Here is a 25,001-nt window from a genome sequence, read left to right as displayed (position 1 = left end):
CTGTTTGGAAGTGTTATATGACCCTCGCGTGGGTGTCCCCGGAGCGGTTGCCGTCAATTACATTTGTATGGAATCCTAGAAGGGACATTGTCGCGTTGTGGCATTGTCGCGCTTTGGTTAATTTTGACACAGAATTCTTGCTTATTTTTTGTAAGGGCGACAACGCTAAATGTCCCTCCATGGATTCCATACATTTGCTACTGCCGGCACCCAGCCATGGAACTGGAATACAGGCCAACTCAACTTCATTATTGGTCAGGGCGTGTCTACACTATTTTTAGGGATTTTACAGTTAATTAAAAAGATAATAGCTTTATATTTGCTCCGAATATGACAAGTATCATCATCGTAGGTAAAATGAGATTAATAGTCTTGGTGCGTTTTAAGGAAGAGCAGGAGTAAGTATATACTGCGAAACGTTGTGTTCCTCATAATAAAGAAGTTGACACCCATGAATCCTCTTCTTTATGTTTATCACTTCTATATGCCTTTCAAGGACTTGGTGCGTTTTGTTAGTGCTGGTCGTGTGGTGTGTGTGTGTGGTTTAAACAATATCTTATTTTCTTCAAAATAGATTGGTCAACAGACGCAATGCCTATTTAAAGACCTCTCCAAAACAAAACTATTAATATAATGTATCACAACACACTGTTCATAATAAAAGGTTGAACATAAAGAAATATATAAATGTATAAAAATGTCTGACATACTTTAAGGCTTTAAAAGCGTATTTTGTTTGGGTTTTTGTGTGTGTGTGTGTGTGTGTGTGTGTGTGTGTGTGTGTGTGTGTGTGTGTGTGTGTGTGTGTGTGTGTTGCGGTGTTGGTTTTGGTTTTTGTTTTTTTTTTTCTTTTTCTTTTTTTTTTTTGGGGGGGGGGGGTATGCATTAACGGATTCCATTAGTCTAATATTTGTTTCAGATGACAGAGTTATATTTCCAAACAAGCGTGCGTGCGTGCGTGCGTGCGTGCGTGCGTGTGTGTGTGTGTGTGTGTGGAGTGGGGGTAATTGTTACTTATCTAAAGGACTTCGAACTTTTTAATAGAATAAGTGCATCTGCTGACTAATCAGAATTAGTCAGCATCAGTGCATCTTTATAACGACGACTTATGACAGGGTCTAGACAAGCCACACCAGTGGTTGGTAAACAGCCACACTATCCGGGAACACAACACACACACTGCCGGGTCACTCAGTGCAATCTTTATCTCCGTTCGTGTCTACGCTTATGACATGCCTGTGGTACTGCCATGGGACTTTAGAAAAGTATTTCAGAAAAAAAACTAATGAAAATTATTTTCGTTCATCTATGAAACATTCAATTTCAACCACTGACACATCTCCTTAAGAAATGCACGCTTTTAGCTCAACAGAAAACCTGTCATTGCCTTTTTGTTGATTTACACTACAATTTAGATCATTTAAAGTGGCCTCTTCATTCAGTACTGAATATGGACCAATAGTAGCCCTGCTGTGTCAACACAGACTTCCATAGCATTAAAAATCTGTGACGTCACAGATTAGCGTTTAAGTACGATATAACGGTTATCGAGGTTTATAAGGTGTATTGGTTCAGTATATAACTGCAGGGCAATATCATTGTATTAGTTCGAGACTTCATTGCGGTAATACTGCAATACTGTTTGGGGGTGTATACTGTAGGCAGTTCAGAATGCAATCTGAATGCGCGTTGATCCGTTGTTGTGTATGATGATGTTCATATAAAAATAAAAACAAAACGCCAGAGAACTACCAGTCTTGATTACCTGCCTAAGCAGATTTCATTATGCAAAAGGGCAAAACAGGGTGAAAATTCTTGCTTATCTTTTGCCGGCAACGCCACAATGTCCCTTCATGGATTCCATACATTTGCTACTGCCGGCACCTAGCCATGGAACTGGAATACAGGCCAACTCAACTTCATTATTGGTCAGGGCGTGTCTACACTATTTTTAGGGATTTTACAGTTAATTAAAAAGATAATAGCTTTATGTTTGCTCCAAATATGACAGGTATCATCATCGTAGGTAAAATGAGATTAATAATCTTGGTGCATTTTAAGGAACGATGAATTATAACAGGGATGAATGGATCACTGAAAATCAGTGATGACACCAGGTGTTCGGGAAAAGGGTAAGCATATGCCCTTCGCGTTAACTTCTGAGTCTATTGGTGTCTAAGTGTTTGGCAAGTTGTTGTCACCTTAGCCATTCCCACAATGCAGCAGTTCTGGCATTTTTGAACGTTTCACACTTATTATTATTGCTTTAAGAATTTAAACACTATTAAAAGATTAAGTGGACATTTAAACAAAAAACATCCCTGCGGCAGGTTAACGAGACCGGTGGTCAGACAAAGACCTGTATTGTGCCCGCTGTGCATCTACAATGCAAGCCGAGCCACTTCACAATTACCGTTTTCCCTTCAGCTATTATTTAGCTATTGTGACAAGAATGTCACTTGTACAATGTGCTGTGACGTAATATCCGTTCACGCAACAGGTGCACAAAGGCACAGCTACCATCACAGGCGTTACTCCCAGCCTCGCCATTGATCTGAATGAAAATTGTTGTATATTCACAGTATTCAACTCCAATTTAAAGGCGGACTATTATTTAGGAGTGACACCTTCCAGCCAATTTATGATCTTAATTATCTTGCCTGTTTGTTACACCTTCGCGTCAACTAAGAACTGTCGGTTTGCCTTTCATAGTTACGTTTATAGCCGAGTGTGAAGTTGAGGTGAAATGGGGTTTAATGTCGTGTTCAAGATAATTGCGCTATATGGCGACGTGCATCCATGTGTGTGTGGTTACTTGGTTTTAGCGTCCGCCCGGAGAGCGGAAGGTCCGGGGTTCGATCCCCGGCCGCGTCGTACCAAAAGACGTTAAAAGATGGTACTTGTTGTTACCCTGTCTTGCGCTCGGGGCTAAAACAAGGACTGGTCGGCTCGGAGTCAGTATACTGTGTCCGAGTGGGTTATTCATGTTAAACTGCGGCATGGTATCTCAGTGAGCTAGCACTATAAATCGGTATCAGTCCGGACTAGTACAAGCAGCCACACACATGCACGTTCACAGATGTCAATATACACAAGATGGTGAGTGGTTTAAACATTATTCAAGGAATCCAGCTGGGGTACTAAGAATAGGCTTCACCCATGACGGCAACTGAATAATTATAATTAACCAGTTGGCCACCCCACCACCCTTATACCACGTAGAATTAAACTGTCTAAAACAAACAAATAAACATTTGAGCAGTTGTTAACATAGATACAAGAGTACCCATTTATTGGTCACCTGCTTGTTAATTTTACTGAATAACTGGCTCGAAACGACACACAGAAAGAATGATAAAACAAAGTTAACATCGGTTTGTTAATTAAGATTAGTATACATTCTGATAGTCACTTACATACGTGGCATTAAGTCAGCAGAAATGACTAATTCGCGCGTTTATCATTCTATAAATATTTCAATAATTTTGTCGGAATAAATGCAGAAAATCATTTTTTAATACTTTTTTGAATATCCAAAGCCTTATTTGACACATATGTTTCGAAATTTTACATGAATTTATTACAGTGCAAACAGCAGTTTTATTTTTAAAATATTATTTACTTACAAGTATGTTTTGTTTTAAGATTACCTCAGAATAATCCCGGATTACGCAATAGTTTGAGGAAATTACCTAATAGCTTTTCTGCAGTCGACATGGGCGTGTGGTCCGCATCACAGTGGCGACTCCGGGTTGTCATAGCAACTGGTATGTGAGCAAATAGTCCTCCCCACTCGCTTTGTATACATACGCCGTCCCACTATGTTGCACGTACTCTAACAAATCATACGTTCGTGTTTGGAACCCCGCCTTAAGGTCAAGGTCATTTCCTTCAGCAGTCAAGCAGCCTGATTCACACTGTCCCCAGGTGAAATTTATATAACGTTTATTCTTATAATACAGAAGGAAGGACAACGCTACGCAGAAATATGCCCCTTTAATCCAGGAAAAACTATATAACTCTCAAATTACAGTCCCGAAAGCTCGACAGACATGACAAACGGTGGCGTGAAAAAGCCATTTGGGCAGAAATCTGAATCCGGTTTATTTTTTGTAGTTTTTTTATAAGGAAGAAAGTTTCAATTGTAAAGTTGCACTTTTTGATCAAACCGAAATGTTTGGCCCGTACGTGTGTTCAGTTATGTAATTTCGAATATCTGGCAACCAGCGTTGACAAGATTCAACCTCAGTTAACCAGTATTACCCATGCATAACCTAAGGCAATATCCGCAATAAAACCGCATTAAATAAGATGGAACCTTACATAAAATGCAAAATGGCGGCCACGAGAGTGAGAAACACAACAGCCGTGTGTATTGCTATAACACGATATACTACGAGAGGTTAACAAGTATAACATTCCTTAACATAACTGTCATTGTGAATGTAAAACGACAAGAAAGTTGAAAAACCCATAAAAAAACATGAAAACAGGGATGCAAAACCATCACATCAAAATTTTATTAAACAATAATAATCAATATTGATTCAAAAATATGTATATCAATAATCCCTGACGCGTATCAGAATACAATGATACTTCAAATACCTAGTTAATTCTATTAATCAAAATGCTTTTGTGTATGAGTGAATCAATAAATGAAACTAATTGTCCTTAACGATGGAGGCTGCCAGAACCAGAGAACCACACTCCAGGGGTTCTGTAGCACAGGAACTCGTTATTGGTCAGTAAATAAAAATTTATACACCCTGTATGTAAGTAGGGGGTATATATTTTTATTTACTGACCAAAAATGAGTTGGTATGGGCAAATTGGGTCAACCATCGTATGACGAAAATAAGTTAAAAAAGCTAACATTGGTCAACCAACGTTTACTTGGGTTATACCTTGGTCAACACCGGCTCACCTGGGTCGTCCTGGGTTTTGAAATCGAACGTAAGCATTAGCAATCTTTGAGTAACTAACTGTACGTGTCACCTCCATATATATAATACTGCTTGCTTGCCCCGAGTTAGGGGTGATTATTGGTCTGGAAACCACTATTGCGATAACTATTGATATTGAAAGAAACTATTGCGATAACTATTGATGTTGCAAGCAACTGTTAGGATAAATATCGATAGTTTTATCGATATCAATTTAGATTGGATTAAACCTCAACTCGAAAGGGTGCACGGGAATCACGCACGTTGAGACGCCTAACGCTAACACCGTATTCGTGCGTGCGTGATTCCCGTGCACCCTTTCGAGTTGAGTTGATTGGTTCAACTGTGTCATATGGCCCTGTGACGCAGGGGTAGCATTATGCAGATGGCTGTTTCAATGAATGCTCGTTCCACCCGTGACAGGTCTGGTTGTTGGTGAAATATAGTGATAGCTAAATAGACAAAAAAATCATTCATGCACCTATTGTCTTTAAATGTAATATCCAGTTATGTGTGACTGTTTAATAATCTCATACCAACTTTGACTGGAGTAGGTCCGAAAGTTTTTCAGATATTGAAGTAAACGTCGGTACCTTAAATTACCTTCCAGACTATAGGTCTCGAGCAACCTTGCTGGTCTTAAGAGACGTTGATGGACTGGGTGGTCAGGTTCGGTTAATTGGTTAATTCATGTCCTCGTATCCTAATTGCGTGGATCGATGCTTATGATGTCAATCACTGGCTTGTCCGGTCCAGACTCGATTATTTACAGACCGCCGTCATATAGCTGGAATATTGCTGAGTGCGGCGTAACACAACAAACAAACAATTAAGGCACACAGTAAATGTACAAATTGCGTATGCTAACGGAACTTTTCATCGAAAAAAATGAGGAAAAAGTAACGAAAAACAAGGAACTCTTTTTCCTAAATATGAACCATATTGATGCAGGTCAATGTCAACAGGGGCACGGGTGGCCCAGTCGTCTAAGGCGCCGTGATTCGCTGTGCAGAGTTGCGTCCCTTGAAACCTATGATTGTGGGATCGAATCCCAGTTCGCCCCGATTATGTGTCTAGGTTTGTCAGCACTGTACCCGTGCTCGTGGGTTTCACCGTAGTGGTAAACGTCTGGGACCTGCATCACTTCGGGCTTTCCTCCCACATTAAGTTAACACGCCGTGAATAGTGTTAAAAGCGGCGTTAAACCCAACTCACTCACTCATTGTCAACAGATCTGCAGACAATGTTTGGGGCATCCATTATTTCACTTAATATACTAGTAAATAATCAATTATGAAAAAGGAAAAGGTTCACAATCGTGGATCGGCGCCAGTGCCTGCTGTCTACCGCTGGGCTGCATCGCCCAGACTGGATTATTTCTATAGTCTGATGTAACTATAAAACAATGATGACAGCGACGTTAAACAACATTCACAGATCCTTTCCAAAGAGAAATTAATTATTTCCATTTGTGAGATGCACACGATACAGGTGATGAAATCAATGGAAATTACAATTTCCACTGCTGGCAATGCGTTTCTACATAAGATAGAACTACCACAGCAACAGTGGACTTATTAATTATGTGATAAAATGAACCTTTACAATCAGTAAGAACTGGATTATGAAAATATTACTTTCATCAACACCATGCGACGAATAGCTGATAATTGCTAATGCGACAGTCATGACACTCATTAATTCACCCCCGCGAATGGTTTATATACACACAGTGTATATTCAGAGACAGGGACCCCATCAACCCGTGCAGATCTTACATCGTTATCCACACCACTAAGTCCAACATCACGATCCTGGATAAACAATAAATCCAATCACAGTGCATGGTGTTTGTTAATAATCAATGAATCCTCCTTACCTCGAAGCCCGGTGGGAATATCGAACATGTCGAGTTCGAGTTAGCCGGATTTCGAGATAAGCGGAGTGTTGGTATATGATAAATTCTTATCAGGTCCATAAATATGTATCTTTTAAACAACATAACCTGGTTATGGAGTTCAAGTAAACGAGTCTTTTCCTAGATAGGCCAAAGACCTTATGTGCAGGTTTATGGTTTCTCGAGGTCTCTGGACAGGCAAACTTACAATGTGTGAGCGAAGCTATACAAACCATCTCAAGACCTGTCCATGATCTGCTGGATGCTGATACACAGTACAGCGATGTTGCAGCTATCGAATAGTTATTTCCTTCACCTCTTTCACCAGGGCCCACTTGCACAAAGCGATCTTATCGCTACGACTATTGTAAGCCTATGTTAAAGTATGGGAGTTACGATCAACTTAGCGCTAAGATCGCTTTGTGCAAGTGAGCACAGGAGCCCCGGGTTCGATTCCCAATAAATGCTAAGCCGTGATATAACCTCACCGTGCATGGCTTAAGCAGCCTGCAGCCTCAACACACAAACTGGGACACTGACACGAATTTCGTAACGATTAGAACTCTTGAGGGTTGTGCGCCAATAAATCATTCTGTTCTGAAATTCTGACAGTGGTTGTTAAATGTACACAAAGAAATCGAAGTCAAAGGGTCTGAGGCCGACAAAAAGGCTTTGGTTATCTTTTCCGGTCTTCCTGACTCCGCGCGTTAGGTCTTTGTGTCTGTTTTCTCACATCCAGATACCTCGGCCAATGACCCGACGGCGCCCGAATGGGTAAGGGCAGGTAACTCTAAACATGTGCCATGTTTGACTATGTGTAGTTTATGAAAAAGTGAACCTAACTTGCAATCTCGGCAGGGTATTAACGACAACCAGAAAAAAGAATACGTAAATGTGTCAGTTTTGGTATAAAAGAGAGAAATAATTCCCTTTTAGTACATTTTATTCTTAGGGTTCTTGTCGAAAGTTTAATGAAGGAGAAATCTACGTTTCTATAGTTGCATAGGTGTATTTGTTATTAATCTGGGTTATTACAGATACCAATGTCTACAATGTCTAAACTTCAGACATCAGATTTAACAAAATTCCGATCGCGTTTATTGTAATTACATATTTGTCGAAGTATATTTCCGTGATCTTAGATGAGCATCTAAACAACCTGGACGTTGCCCTAGAACTTCCATGACTTTTGCCACCATCCGCCATTTTGCGAGAACCTGTTTACGTTCAATGTCGCCCAATGACTTGCTGCGAACATCATTGAGATTATCATTTAGGAATGAATATGACGTTACAGTGACACTTCAGAAACCCGGACGGGTTCCTTTCAAGTTGAATCGTTCAGATCAACAAAGCATTGGTGCGTAGCCTGTTTGATGTTTCATTCCGCATATCCCAATTGCAGAGATCAATGCTCATGATGTCAATCACTGGATATTCTGGTCAAGATTACAAACAACAACACAATAAAGACCTTTAATCATACATGTATATGTCAGCACATCGTAATAATAGACGCTGTGATGGTTGAACTGAAGACGGCAAAGCATACACACCAAAATCGGAATATGTGAGTCGTTTTAAGCTGCCATTGACAATATTCCAGGCTTTTCACAGCGGGGGATACCAAACATGGGATCAATGTGGGGAATCGAACGCGGAGCTTCGATATGAAGAGCACACGCTCTGACCACAAGGCTATCAGCTTATAACATCAATTACACCCAGTCATGCATAACAACGCGACTTTGTACGATAATGAGGGAATATATTTGAGGTTTATAGATATATTTTGTATTTCCCAGCCAGTCTTACAATATTATCAAGACTCAGGAAACTAAGAATGAACTTCACCCATTGCGTCATGTTGAGAATCGAACCTGGTCTCCTGCAAATATCGATTATATATACTGTCATTTGTTTAGGTCACGTGACAGCAATATGTTCATGCATTAATTACTGACTATTTACACCCGTTATGTATACGTACACAACCCGACGTCCTTTATGTAACACTGTCGTCGCGGTGACAGCTTTCCGATATAAGCCGTGTTTATTAATAGAAGCGAGAGTTTAATGCCCGACGAGAACAAAAAAATACTGTTGGACTGCCATTAAACTAACGACAGTTCTACATTACGTAATGAGATATTTATATCTCCCTGCCACATAATAATGTCATCTGATCGACTCTACGCGCGGTCAAGGGTCAACTTCGGAAAGTGCACCTCGCGACATCTGCGGGGCTATCGAGATTGTTTTCCAAACATTGCAATAAGCGATATTTGGAATGACTCATTGACGTGGCACCATATGTTGTATTCGCAAAATAGAAAACATTAGCTGGTATGTTTAAATCTAGCGTACGCGTATAGTTTAACCATGCAGTGTACGTACGTTAAGACCGTGGTGGTGGTATTGATTGATCGGTGTTTGACAACACTGCAGGAATGGCACACAGACACAATTTGAAATCTGTGTTGTAATAGCGTTATTGAATCTGGGTGTTTGAAGAACCGTAAACATACTAAAATTAAAAAGTGTGTTTACTTTTATAATGTGTAACAATATGTGTTTTCAGTTTGGTTAGAAATCTTTATTTAAAGTGACCACGGAATCAGTGCCTCTGCACTGACATGTATACATGAAGTGTTTATAGGCTGTGTTTGTTTGTTGTTTAACGCCCCACTCTGCAATATTCCAGCTGGAAATAATTGAGTCTGGACCAGCCATTCCAGTGATTGACATCATGAGAATCGATCTACGCAAATGAGATACTGTGCCATGCATCAATCAAGTCGGCGAGTCTGACCACCCGATCCCGCATGTCGCCTCTTACGACAAGCACGGGTTTCTGCAGAACAATTCTAACTCGGGCCTACACATTGTGTTCACTCCTCTCCCTTATGTGTTTTTTCTACACGCGACCTGTTGATTTAAACACATTTATTCACAAGGAGTGAACGGGATTGGGGGACAAGTTCTTCCAACTTAGAATGCCCTCTCCCTGGTATTTACAAAAAATTCACAATTTCAAATTCAATATTTATGCATACAGCACTATAGAGGAGACATAAGATGAGAAAGAGAGGGAGAGGGAGAGAGAGAGAGAGAGAGAGAGAGAGAGAGAGAGAGAGAGAGAGAGAGAGAGAGAGAGATACATTGTTGAATGAACAGTTCTTTACGCGACCTGTACTGTGTGCATTGAGAAACAAGTACATGTTTGTAAGCAGTAGAATATCTTTCGAGTATAGCAATTGCCCAGCTTTATGACGATTGTCTGTAAATAACCGAATATGAATGCACTCACTCTAATGGGGTGCGATCCATGCATCTAGCTTAATACTTCACTCCATTCAATTATGTTAAGCAGTGGCAGTTTATCCTTCAAACTCAGATTCAGTCAGAAATTTTGAAAGATAATGTTGCTTTATCAGTCAACTAATCAGCCATTACCATACTATTTATACATAGGGGAAATAATTATTTGGTATATTTTGCATTTTAATCCCGTCCGTATCAATTTCTTTCTTTCTGCGAATTCGCGTCGATTTCACGGGAGTATAATCAGCCATCAACACGGATGACGTCAAAGTGGTCTAATAATGAAACACCGTATGTACAGAAGTTCGGATAACTCGACAAATACGATGCTTTAGAGACACTGAGTTGACGTCAAAGTGGTCTAATAATGACACACCGTATGTACAGAAGTTCGGATAACTCAATAAATACGATGCTTTAGAGACACTGAGTCGACGACAGAGTGGTCTTTTAATGACACATCGCATATACAGAAGTTCGGATAACTCGACAAATACGATGCTTTAGAGACACTGAGTTGACGACAGAGTGGTCTTTTAATGACACATCGCATTTACAGAAGTTCGGATAACTCGACAAATACGATGCTTTAGAGACACTGAGTTGACGACAGAGTGGTCTTTTAATGACACATCGCATTTACAGAAGTACGGATAACTCGACAAATAAGATGGCCCAAAGACACAGAGTTGACGACAGAGTGGTCAAAAAATGGCACCGCATGCACAGAAGTACGGATAACTCGACACATACGATTGCCCAAAGACTTCGAGTTATATAATATTAAATAACAGCCCAGTTTTCCTTCAAATGCACAAGCAGCTCCTCCAAAATCATTTTGAGCAGGTGGGACACTTTGTCGTGTGCAATTACATATGACCGCCATTGGCCCTTGCTACCTGGTGTTTTATATGATTCAGATCAGCTGGAGACAACTCAGCCGACAGCTTAAGTGATTCATTGTTTAAGATGCTCGTACTCTTAATGTACTCTCAAACAGTGCGGGTCCCATCACCATTGATCAGTTTGCACTGCCTGTAAATCCCACGGCGGCAGTTAAGGGTTTGTTTGTTTATTTGTTTGTTTGCTTGCTGGTAGTGCCTATTGTTTTATGGTTCGTGTTTGTAAAGCGGTGCAGATTGAAATCTTACACCACTGTGACTTGACATAGCGTGAACAGGTGCACCGGTGCATCATGGGAAGAATGTGGCGGCGACCTTGAACAGCGGCGTTGGGAGAGGAGGTTTATACGTTGTTTGCGGGATTGCTAGAATATCGACAGGAAAATAACAAAACTGTTACGTCATTCGGAGAGTCACATGATAGAGTGACAGACGAGGAAAGAAATACCGGGGCACGGAAATAAACAGTATTTCACATAATAGCAAAATAATAGTATATTCTATATATATATTTATATATATATAAAACTCCAAAAATCATAATTTTCTCCGTACAACGATACAACGTCCAACAACATAATGCTTCTATACATCGTCACACAACATGTTTCAGTAAACATGGTAAATGTAATACTTCTGTATATCGTCAAACAACTTGTTTCAATACAATGCCCGACAACATAATACTTCTATACATCGACAAACAACATGTTTCAGTCAATGCCCGACAACATAATACTTCTATACATCGTCAAACAACATGATCAATACAATGTCCGTCAACATAATCCTTCAATACATCGTCACACAACATGTTTCAGTCAATGTCCGACCACATAATACTTCTATACAACGTCAAACAACATGATCAATACAATGTCCGTCAACATAATCCTTCAATACATCGTCACACAACATGTTTCAGTCAATGTCCGACCACATAATACTTCTATACATCGTCAAACAACATGATCAATACAATGTCCGTCAACATAATCCTTCAATACATCGTCACACAACATGTTTCAGTAAATGTCCGCCAACATAATACTTCTATACATCGTCACACAACATGTTTCAGTCAATGTCCGACCACATAATCCTTCAATACATCGTCACACAACATGTTTCAGTCAATGTCCGCGAACATAATACTTCTATACACAAAAACACACCATTATGTTGCTTCTCAGTTTCATGTTTTGTGTTTGTTTTTACAGTATTTCAGATCTATGACTGTGGTCGGTAAATAATCGAATTTGGACCAGACTGATATCTTATAAGTAGTAGCAGGATCACGAGCGGTAGGTACATGGGGTTTTATGCGGCCGCGTTTTTTACCACGAGCTGAAGGGACACATAAAACCCCATGTACCCCGAGTAAGGGATCGGGTGGTCAGGTTCGGTGACTTGGTTGATGCATGTCATCGTATTCAAATTGAGTGGATCGATGATCATGATGTCAATCACTGGATTGTCTGGTCCAGACTCGAACATTTACAGACCGCTGTCATATAGCTGGAATATTGCTGAGTGCAGCGTTAAACAACGAACAAACAAAACAAAAATCACTTCTTACGACTTGACTAATTGCGAAATTTAGCAATGAATCAATTGAGTGTTGTAGAAGGAGCGTATCTGTTCTACTGGAGACGCTGCAAATATCTGAGTAAGTATTATTTTGACCAACAACGAACGCATTGGCGATCATGGGTAGACTCGTTATATTTTACGAACGCTTTAATAAGAAATAGCAGATTTGAAAATTTGCTCTTGGATAGAATATATTTTTATCTCAGATTATTATCTTTAAACTATCGGTTTGTATGATGATGATATGAAGTACGAGTTAAACCAAATGATGGTGTTCGGTGTAGACATTCCTGTTCAGACCATTTTATCAAATCTAATTTTATCATCATCATCATCATCATCACTTTTAAGCTCAAATATAACAAGGATGACGGGTCCATATTCGGTACGTTTTGTTTGTTCGTTGTTTCACGCCGCACTCAGCAAAATCCTAGCTACATGGCGGCGGTCTGTAAATTATCGAGTTTGGACCAGACAATCCAGAGATCGACGTCATGAGCATCGATCTACGCAATTTGGATACGATGACATGCATCAACCAAGTTAGTGAGTCAACTAATAACGTTAGTCTCCTATAACGGCAAGTATGGGTTGCTGAAGACCTTTTCTCTACCCGGATCTTCACGGGTCCATACGGTATGATTCGGGTCCACATTCGGTAAGTCTACTCTAACAAAATCGTTTCCTTTTCAATCTAAACCACTTTCGTTTTGACTTTTTCGATTTCGATTTCGAAAATTTATAGTTGAAACGACAGATTAAAGTTCGATTATGAAATATGTTTCGCTCCCCTGAATAAGCGATGAGCTTTTGTGACGTATTGTCCAGAAATCTGATATTTATGCAACCTACTCCGCCCGGGCAATATGATGTGTTGAGATGGGCCTCATTGCACTTATATAGCGACAATGCTGAGCCCCAGGAAGGGTAACATCAATTACCATTTTTTTTTACGTCTTTTGATGTTTCTTGTTTTGTTTGTTGTTTAACGCCGCACTCAGAAATATTCCAGCTATATGACGGCGGTCTGTATATAAATAATCGAGTCTGGACCAGACAATCCAGTGATTGACATCATGAGCATCGATCCACGCAATTGGTATCGATGACATGTATCAACCAAGTCAGCGAGCCTGACCACCCGATCCCGTTAGTCGCCTTTTACAACAAGCATAGTCGCCTTTTACGGCAAGTATGGGTTGCTGAAGACCTATTCTATCTAATCTTCACGGGTCTCTTTTGATATCATAAGGCCGGGATTGAACCCCCGACCTTCCGCTCTACGGGCAGACGCTCTCTCCACTTGGCCATGGTTATCATCGAATATACGGTACAGCATGTAGCCGTCAGATACAGAAGAAATAAGTATCTACGTTAACGTAATTAACGTATTAAAATGTTTATTCCAACAAAGCAAAATATACATAATATGCAATGTACACTAACTGCAAGACACTACAAACGATATCAACATATTGTCTAAACAAACATACAGTTGGCAGTTCTAGCACCACAGCGCAACCTTAGACTGCTACCATATTATTTTCACCACTGGAGTGAGTGAGTGAGTATGGTTTTACGCCGCTTTTAGCAATATTCCAGCAATATCACGGCGGGGGACACCAGAAATGGGCTTCACACATTGTACCCATGTCGGGAATCGAACCCGGGTCTTCGGCGTGACGAGCGAACGGTTTAACCACTAGGCTACCCGACCACCCCTTCTCACCACTGGAAGACCCGGGGGAACTACGGTTGGAGTATAGGTCCCAAGCAATATATGCTTGTAAGAAGCGACTTAATGAGGTGAGACTCGGCGAGCTGGTTAATACATGTCATCGTGTCCCCGTTGCGTGCATCGATGCTCATGATGCCAATCACTGGATTGTCCAGACTCCACTACGTCGACGGCAGCCGTCATGTAGCTGGACTATGGCTGCGTGTGGCGTTAAACAACAAACCCAGTCCACTTGAATAAGTTACAACCGTTAACTGGGTATATGGTATCTGACTATCGACCTTGACCTTTTGTCGCACGTGTTTTCTGATGTTGGTGGAGCGTAATGGACTTTCAATGTCAATACAGGTCAAATGTTGACCTCGAACTTGCTCAAATCACTGCCGTATGTATTTCACTCCAAGCAAACAGTGAGTAAGTATTTAAAGTCACATCGGGGAGTACTTCAGCCATACAGTGGCTAGAACAATCTACACATTAATAATAAATACAAAGTGTGAGTTTGGTTTGACGCCGATTCGAATAGTAGGCCTATTTCAGTTATATCACAGCGTGTCTGCATTTTGTGGAAAGAAACAGCGCAAGTCTTTGACGTTCACAAGTTTTGTGAAACAGACGCGCACGGATATGACTTTCACTTTCCCGATCTCGTAAGCGACGCTCTGATTGGTCGGATGAAATCTCGTTCTAACGTGATCTGTGATGGGATGTCCTCAGATTTTAGTGCAGCAGTAGCAAGAACAATGATCTGACTTTAATGCCATTGTTAAGTATGGAAACCCTGTCATCTGAAACATTTAGTGTGGGAAGGTTTATATAAGTACATATGGACATTACCAGGTTTTCCTGTTACAATACAAAAGCTAAACTACCACAAAGGCTAAATACATACACATCAGACCAACCCATTCCATGTACATATTCGCAGGTTATATATGTAATAAAGAAGAAACAAATGAAGATATCGTTTTCCGCCTTACCACGTGAAGCATCAATAACAGTTGCACCAGAAACAGCAGCTGAAGCAGATACAGTAGTGCATTTACATAAACAGTGATGGTGTTACGCTGCTTTTTGCAATATTCAAGCTATATCACGGAGGGAATACTAGAAAAAGGCTTCACGCATATTACCTATGTGGGGAATCGAACACAGGCCTTCGACATGACAAGCGAACACATTAACCACTAGGCTACCCAAGTTGTGAAGGGATCATACTGGCGGTAATGTTGAAATATATTACCGCCAGTTGTAACCTCTATACGAAAAAAACATTTCACACCTGATTATCATGTAAACAGAAATTAAATCATGCACATCAAATACAGAACGTTGGAAATTTTAGACTAACTGATTCCTGATTATTACAATACTAATAATGGCAACAATAATAGTCATATTGGGGAATCGAACCCTTGTGAAAAGCGAACGCTCTAACGACTAGGCTAATCCACCCCTTTGACTACTTGCAAGCGATGAAATCATTGCAGTAACTTATGCTGAAGTCACATCTCTTCTCTGAATGATACTTGAAAAAGAATTCAAAATCGAGATCGTAAAAAAACGAAACGGGGATGGACGAATCGAAATCGTCTGACAACATCAATCAATCCGGAATTTGATCAATCCAGATATAGCAATGATTGACCTCTAGCCTCCTAGTTGTACAGTCATGTGCGTCAAGGCCAGGTTTCTGTGCCGATGTGCTAGTTTTTACGCCAAAATCAGCATGGTACTAAGGCAACCACATTGTTAAATACAGATTTTCCTTTGTAGAATCCAGATGCAACTTCAGAGGAGTCCTGCCAATCAACTTTGGGAAAGGTTTGATCATTTTGGATGAAGATCTAAAAGAGTTATGTTGTGATTAACATCCTACGTAGTTGTCGGAAGTTCCAAATGCAACTGCCGGTGCAAAGGGCGCTTTAGTTCATTTTTTCGCAGGTTGTCCTGAATTTTAGCAAATGAGACGGGTTTCATAAATCATTGGCAAGTTGTCCTGAATGTTAGCAAACGACGGGTTTCAAAAATCATTGGCAGGCTGTCCTGAATGATAGCGAACGATGGGCACTTTAAATCATTGCCAGGTTGTTCTGAATGATAGCAAAATATGGGCTCCTTTAACGCATTGATAGGATGTCCTGAATTCTGTGTAATTTTTCACGTTTGTTTTAAGAATGGAAGACGGTTTCTTTTAAATGTCCAACATATGTAAACATTTGATTTACTCCAGCCGGAACACAGCTCCGAGTCTCTAGAAGTCGTTCTGTAAGAAAGGGTGCCTGTGTCTTTTTGCTTTATATTGCTCACGGCGTTCTAGGTCTGTGTCAAACAGGTTCTGCCCCTGGACGTTAAACCCTTCTTGAGCCAGCATGACCTTCGGCATCACCAACGACTCCATCTTGAAGCCACAAAACGGTATGGGAAGTTTTGTATCAGCAGCAGCAACGCTTCCTGACTTCACGTTGACACTGACGATCTGATCCAGGAAAGTTCTATTCTCATCCTGCCCACCGACGACCATGAGACTGTGCCCACTCACGTACAACCCAAACTTGGACCTCCCCTCAAACTCCGCAACCTTTGACAAAGACTGTGTCTGGTCGAACCGGAAGACCTTTCCTTCTTGACTGAACACGTAAATGTTGGCATTAAAGGCAATGGCAGAAGTAGCTGATGATGGCTCGGGCAACGATCCTACGAGACTGCATGTTCTTTTGCTTGGATCGAAGCACTGGATTGCAGAAGTGCTTTTACCATTTTCATCCGTTCCACCAAAGGTATATATTCTTTCATTCATCACTGCAGCAGAGAGGCTATCCAAAGGAATTTCAAGTTTGCCAACTTTGGACCATGTTCCCCTTGTTGTGTTGTAGGCCTCGATGTCCTTAACGACACCGCTTTCGTCTTCCAGTTGGGAGTTTCGTCCTCCAAGAACGTAGATGTATTCTCCGACAACGACCATGCTGTGGCACTCTCGTCCTGTGATGAGAGACGGTTGATCGAGCCAGTCATTGCTGCCTGGGATGTACTTGATGAATTTGTCCAGACTTCTAGATCCCCCAGAAACATACATTTCATTTTGGTACGTACATGTAGCAAAGTCCTCACCAGCTTCTTGAGGCATGGCAGCAACGGTGTACCACTTTCTCCGATTCAAATCATAACAGAGGACGCATTTAAGGGGATCATCTGCCATGAAATACCCACCAACGAGGGCTTCAACCTTTTGGTAATTGGGATCGTTCCTCAGTTTGGTTTGCTTTGCCATCACCTTAGCTTTCTCATCCGGCTTCATGTGGCAACGTGTCGCTTCCATCACAAATGTAAAGAAGCGGGGGTTCTTCTGCATAAGGTCATGGTCAAGGAGGAGTCTGTCATAGACAAAGGATGAAGACATCTTTGGCACACAGACTAGGCTTAGCAGTTCCTCCATGTGTTCTTCCCTTGCAGGAAGGTCAGATCGAACCCATGAAAGGACAGCGTCACAGATGGGGTCCTCGGAGTCGGGGTTCAACTGGTCATCGTCCAGGATGGCTACTACATCGTCCTTCTGCAAGGCCAGGAAGTCTTCCTGATGGCTGACCTCCTCAAAACTGGAAGAAACAATCAGGATGTGCTTATCTTAATTGGATGTATCAAAAGATGATGAACAGTAAACAATGATAGGCACTTAAAAATCAAGTTGTCCACGACTCATTTCGGACACGCTCATTTAACAAACCTAGATTTGGAAAGAAAACTAATAGTCCTTCCGCAAACCAAAAGCTGTGTCTAATCATGTAGAGTCCGTGACAGGTTGTTTGCAAACGTCAGCATTTTTTCAGCTTTATCATGGAGGCATATACCAACTCGATTCTGAGCCGTGCAAACCTTTGCGTAATGGCATGATACGGCGCCATCGCAAGTACGTCGCATACGGTTCAAAAACAACCTTAATTTCAACCTAGTGATTGGGGAGACTGACCAAATCTTTAATGGATGAGCTTTCTCCCCTTGCGTGGAATATGCACCGGTGGATACAGAAAGGGGATGTGGGGGTACGCACCCTCCTCTTACGTACACCTTACATATTAACTGCGCCCTTGGTCAATATTGGTATTAATGCATTCTCCCCCCCCCCCCCCCCCCCCCCCCCTCCCCCCATCACCATTCCAATTCCCACATCCTTTACCAATTCTGGATCCGCCATGGCTGCTAACAAGCATGTTTATAAACCTACTTGGTGAGAAAAAAGATCTGGTGACCTGAATATGTTGAAAATAAGCTTGTGATGAGAATCAGGTTAACTCTTTGTCATAGGTTGTGTGCCCCCGATTGCAATTATTGACCATACACTTACTTTTTCAAAATGACATCCCATGCCGTTTCTATCAGCGCAGGACAACCGAATGTCTTGCCTGCCTTCCAGATACTCATGCAGTTACTGGGGTTGAGACACTTGCTCATATACTCCACACACGCTCTCTCCAAGGGTGGTATCTGAAGCAGCACTGTTGCTCTCAGCAACTCCTCCACAGAATCCGAGTTGACAACATTATCGCCATAATACACGTACAGCAGGATGAGGTCAAATGTTCTCTTGGAAACATCTTGCAATTCCACCTCACCATTCTGGCTCTCCTGCATACCGGAAGTAAAAAGGGACCGGAAGTAGCCTGACATGGCCGCCATTATCACCCGATGGCAGTGGAAGACCTTGCCTTCAATTTTGACATGAAGGTCGGTGAGCTCTTCTTCCTTGTACATGCAGGCCAGGGCATCGTGTAGATGGGTCAGTACCTCCCCCCGAAGACGCGTGTCTCGGTCGCAGGGTTCCGTGATGGTCACTCCTTCATCGTCCGATACTGTTTCTTGAAGACAGTGCAGGTTGGCAATCTCATCAAAATCAAGTAAGTCGTTTCTATAAAAGAGAAAGGATTATTGTTTGTTAGACATTGATTTTACGCTGCCCATTGGGTAGCATAAGCCATCTTTTGTCAGTGGGGGCACGGGGGCCCAGTCGTCTAAGGCGCCGCAATTCGCTGTGCGGTGTTGCGTCCTTTGGGCACACCAGAAACCTACTATCATGGTTTCGAATCCAGGTTCGCCCCGATTATGTGTTTAGGTTTGTCAGCACCGTACCGTGCTCGTGGGTTTCACCGAAGTGATAAACGTCTGAGACCTGCATCACTTCGGGCTTTCCTCCCACATCAAGCTGACACGCCGTCATATAACTGGAAAACTCACTCACTCACTCCTTGTTAGTGATTATAGTATGAACATTAAACACATTGTTGATATCACTATCACAATAGCTGGCAATGGTAAAAATAAAAACCCAGAACCTTGACATGTACCCATCTGAAATCGAGAGAACACACCAGCCCTCGGAAACGCCCTAGTTATTACAGCGTCATCAAAATACTGTATGAGTTGTATCGTAGCTTAAACCACTCGGCTACAGTCGTCTAAGGCTGTGCAGAGTTGCGTCCCTTAGGTGTGCCAGATCGTGGTCTCGAATCCGAGTTCAACCCGATTATGTTTCTAGGTTTGTCAGCACCATACCCGTGGGTTTCACCACAGTGGTAAGTGTCTGAGACCTTCGTCACTTCCGGTTTTCCTTCCACATTAATCTGACGTGATATAACTGCAATATTGTTCAAAGCGACGTTAAACCAAACTCACTCACTCTTATAGTGGATATACGGATGTCACACTCGACCAGTGAGCGGCAATTCGCTATGCAGAGTGACGTCCCTTAGATGTGCCAGAACCCTATGATTGAGAGCTGGAATTCCAGATGTTTCTCGGTTTGTCAGCACCATACTCGTGCTCGAGGGGTTTAAAAAGGTGATATTCACTAAAACTCGCATAACCTTGGGATTTTCTCCGCACCAAACTGACACGCCGTGATATAACTGATTTCGTTTAACAGTTTTTGTTGATATTTTTCGGAACATCCCACATTTAAAGCCAGGGAATTAGACAAGGTGACTGCAAGCCAGGTCACAGTATTAAACACTTGGTGCACCCCTCTGCTTAACACGCAGTTGGATAATTAACTCACATATCCTGAACATCAAAAACACATATTCACTTTCACTTTCGTATTCTAAAATAATGTTTCTCCAGTTTCGAAGTTACGGGCTTTCCTCCCACATGAAGCTGACACGCCGTCATATAACTGGAAAACTCACTCACATATTCACTTTCACTTTCGTATTCTAAAATAATGTTTCTCCAGTTTCAAAGTTACGGTCCTCTCATTCTTCCGGGTTTTATCGGGGCGGTCGGGTAGCCTAGTGGTTAAAGCGTTCGCTCGTCACGCCGAAGACCCGGGTTCGAATCCCGACATGGGTACAATGTGTGAAGCCCATTTCTGGTGTCTCCCGCCGTGATATTGCTGGAATATTGCTAAAAGCGGCGTAAAACCAAACTCACTCACTCACTCCGGGTTTTATCAAGATATTATGCAAATCACTGAACGAATAATGCTGAATTAAGTCCAGAGGAATATTAGGTGTAAGAGAGATCCTGTTTGAAAACACGTTTTGTTATGCTGACGTATTTTCCTCCTTTCGATTCCACACAATCATTCCCGCAATCCCTTAATATCATTTGAAAACATACACCGTGAACCAGTGAATCGCTATCAATGGACACATGTCAGGGCATATTCACACTGGTTACATATCACACCGTCGATGTATGGTGTGCGCATTAACATGCTTAATTTGCTCCAGACTGCTGCCCTTTTTCATGGAATAGCGGCCTGACGTATGACCCAATTTGGTACGGTGTTACACAATCATCAAGCTATTCACTGTAAGGCTGTCCCTATTTTTTTCTGTGTTTCCCATCTCCCGCCCGCCCTGAATTTTCTTTCCGACGTGAAATAATAAAAAGATTTCTTTTCTCATTTTTCCCCGCTCTGTGGAAATTTATGCCCGATGCAATAAAAAAAGGTACTACCACAACTGCGCATTAAAACAGGTAAGCTTGGTCTTTCTTCAGCTATATTTATTAAAAATACACTTCCAAAGCAAAACGACTAGATCTACGTCATAATTTAATTGAAGGACTGTTACAAAATTTCATAAAATTACACAAGAATTATTCGTGAAAAGTATTTAAATATTTTTTTATTTCGCCCGCCAGCTCTCTTGCTGATTGAGGTTGGAGATGAGAAACATGGATGGTCTAACTACACAATCCTTATTTGGCTGACGACAAGCTTTTAAACTGGTTTCCATCATTCTAATATTTCAGCAGTAGAGGGCTGTACATTGTGTACATGTTTGCCCCTCCCCCTTTTTTTAATAGCAGATGGCTGTGCATCGGTACATGTTTGCCCCTCCCCCTTTTTTTAATAGCAGATGGCTGTGCATTGTGTACATGTTTGCCCCTCCCCCTTATTTTAACAGTAGATGGCTGTGCATTGTGTACAGCTTTGTCCCTCCCCCTTATTTTAACAGTAGATGGCTGTGTATTGTGTACATGTTTGCCCCTCCCCCTTTTTTTACTAGCAGATGGCTGTGCATCGGTACATGTTTGCCCCTCCCCCTTTTTTAATAGCAGATGGCTGTGCATTGTGTACATGTTTGCCCCTCCCCCTTAATAGTAGAGGGCTGTGCATTGTGTACATGTTTGCCCCTCCCCCTTATTTTAATAGCAGATGGCTGTGCATTGTGTACATGTTTGCCCCTCCCCCTTTTTTTAATAGCAGATGGCTGTGCATTGTGTACATGTTTGCCCCTCCCCCTTAATGGTAGAGGGCTGTGCATTGTGTACATGTTTGCCCCTCCCCCTTATTTTAATAGTAGATGGCTGTGTATCAGTGTGTACACATTTGTCCCCCACCCCCTTATTTTAATAGTAGATGGCTGTGTATTGTGTACATGTTTGCTCATCCTCCTTATTTTAATAGTAGATGGCTGTGTATTGTGTACATGTTTGCCCCTCCCCCTTATTTTAATAGTAGATGGCTGTGTATTGTGTACACATTTGTCCCCCACCCCCTTATTTTAATAGTAGATGGCTGTGTATTGTGTACATGTTTGCTCATCCTCCTTATTTTAATAGTAGATGGCTGTGTATTGTGTACATGTTTGCCCCTCCCCCTTATTTTAATAGTAGAGGGCTGTGCATTGTGTACACGTTTGCCCCTCCCCCTTATTTTAATAGCAGATGGCTGTGCATTGTGTACATGTTTGCCCCTCCCCCTTATTTTAATAGTAGATGGATGTGCATGATGTACATGTTTGTCCCTCCCCTTATTTTAATAGTAGATGGCTGTGCATTGTGTACACGTTTGCCCCTCCCCCTTATTTTAATAGTTGATGGATGTGCATGATGTACATGTTTGTCCCTCCCCCTTATTTTAATAGCAGATGGCTGTGTATTGTTTACATGTTTGCCCCTCCCCCTTATTTTAACAGTAGATGGCTGTGCATTGTGTACAGCTTTGTCCATCCCCCTTATTTTAACAGTAGATGGCTGTGTATTGTTTACATGTTTGCCCCTCCCCCTTATTTTAACAGTAGATGGCTGTACATTGTGTACAGCTTTGTCCCCCCCCCCCCCCCCCCCCCCCTCATTTTAATAGCAGATGGCTGTGTATTGCGTACATGTTTGCCCCTCCCCCTTATTTTAATAGTAGATGGCTGTGTATTGTGTACATGTTTGCCCCTCCCCCGTATTTTAACAGTATATGGGTGTGCACTGTGTCAGTTTGATCCTGTCCTTGTGGCGTATTTCTCCGCGACTCTCCCCTTGAACTATTCATATTTGAGAACCCCGTCCCTGCGATTCTCTCCGTCTCGCCACCCTAGCCGAGAGTCGTGAAGGGTTGAACACTGAAAACTAAAACCCCTCGCACACCCCGACAACCAATGACCCACTCCATTATACTGATCGCAGTACCGATATATATACGCTGTCAGCCTTGCCACAGTAACAAATGGGGACGTCTATGTAACACTAGTGATATAATTACTCACAAAGACCACATATAAAAAAACATAAGCCAGGATAGAATATATTTAAAAGGAAGAAGAACGAATAATATTGCAAAATTATATGTAAATTATTGATACAACTGTTTACGCATATCCGGACGTGTGCTAAATAATGCGAGTTTACTCACGCTGGTAGAGAAGCCATCCTGTCGCCCGTGTTAGTTCTGTGTCTTTGTGTTAGTAAATGAAAATGCAACTGGTTTTTCCCACATATTGCGTGTAATCTTTCCACAAATTCGTCATTCCCTACTTTCGCTTTCAAGCTTCCTGGTTTGCTAGTGTAAGGGAGGTAATTCGGAGTGGCCTCCAATTTTAGTAAAATATCATAGTGTTATACGCTTTTGTTGGATCGAGTCTCTATATACGCATATTATTTTTCAAAACTATTATTTGTTTTTTAGCTGAATTAACACTGTTTTCATATCTGGTATTATAACGTGTTCTCGTGTACAGAATGTTATATCGTTTATGATGCATATTATTTCATATCGGTGGCAAGAAATGTTAAATCTGTAACGATGAATATATATGTATATATTCCATAATTTTCTAATCGATCATATATATACATACGTTTATACTCTGTCAGCTACTATGTATGTAGCGGCACTATTCTCGGTTCTGGATTAATTTACTGTCAACAAGGTAACTGAACTGAATGTCTGGCGCTAAAAACTGTGTGTAAATCTTCAGGTTTCATTGACATCCGATCACAATCTGATAATGACTACCAACAGATTTAGAATGTATTTGTTATGTGTTCAGTACACCCAGTGGCAGTAGAAACTGTAGAAACAATTGGTAGTAATTGTCAATGGCAGCAAATGACTGAATACAAATACATAGTTGCCTCAGCCTGATTTGAACTGCTGTCAACAGCAGCGAAGGGAGGTTGCCAGCCTGGTTTTGTACAACTATTAGAGTTATCTGCCCTTGTGGTGTGCATGAACATCTCAGACTTGATCGTTCTGGAAGTTTCTGCACGAGAAGTTGACTGTACCTATAAAAGACCGACAAGATGGCGATACGAGGCTTTTTCGATCTGACTCGTTTCTGATCTATTTGCCAAGCGCGGATTGGTCAGAAATTGCCTAATTGTAAACACCGAATTCGCGCCAGCTTACAACACTATTTTGTATTCAAGAACTGAGACAGCCTCTTTCAGGTCATCCAACAGTGACAGAATTCTGAACATTCGTGAGAACACTAACATTAATTCCAGGACTTCTTACTTAGTGCTGTTGCGACTTATTTGACTTATTTGACCCATTGTATTGTCGCTTTCATTGTAAACCTAACCTGCATGTATAATATATTGATTATTCAGTGATCTTGTGTGGCTTTTTCCTGACTTCATGCTTTGTTCTGTGCGTACCGTACGTGCCTCTTGGTTAGCCTCTGGGTGTCAGTTGGGAAATCACCAAGTCACACATTTGAAAAAACAACTTGCCATCCACTCACATAAGGTAACATGGAAGTGTGTGGGACCTTTTTAATGTACATCCATATATCAGTGTTTCGACACAGACATGTTTGTTTCAATTTATTTACCCCCAAACCATTAAAAAGAATAACCTTCTGATAAGATAAAGAGCGCAGTTA

The 25,001-nt window shown here is 41.4% G+C and overlaps 1 protein-coding gene across 1 annotated transcript; it reads right to left on the bottom strand.

Moving 5' to 3' along the window:
* Positions 1-14,045: 14,045 nt before the first annotated feature.
* Positions 14,046-23,685, bottom strand: LOC124140513 (kelch-like protein 24). Its single transcript, XM_046508127.2, has 3 exons — positions 23,528-23,685; positions 18,743-19,303; positions 14,046-17,996 (listed from the first exon to the last, which is right to left on the bottom strand). The coding sequence occupies exons 1-3, from the start codon at positions 23,542-23,544 to the stop codon at positions 16,655-16,657; spliced, it is 1,920 nt and encodes a 639-aa protein (XP_046364083.2). The 5' UTR covers positions 23,545-23,685; the 3' UTR covers positions 14,046-16,654.
* Positions 23,686-25,001: the final 1,316 nt, after the last annotated feature.

Source organism: Haliotis rufescens, unplaced genomic scaffold (genome assembly GCF_023055435.1).
Source record: "Haliotis rufescens isolate VD_foot unplaced genomic scaffold, xgHalRufe1.0.p SCAF_4, whole genome shotgun sequence".
Lineage (NCBI taxonomy): Eukaryota > Metazoa > Mollusca > Gastropoda > Lepetellida > Haliotidae > Haliotis > Haliotis rufescens.
This window is presented reverse-complemented; position numbering and strand designations above follow the sequence as displayed.

What these genes read in the sequence shown, in the direction of transcription:
- LOC124140513 (XM_046508127.2), bottom strand. An exon ending in TGGGATGTCATTTTGAAAAA is followed by an intron (nt 17,997 to 18,742) that starts GTAAGTGTATGG and finishes TGTTTCTTCCAG; the next exon opens with TTTTGAGGAGGTCAGCCATC.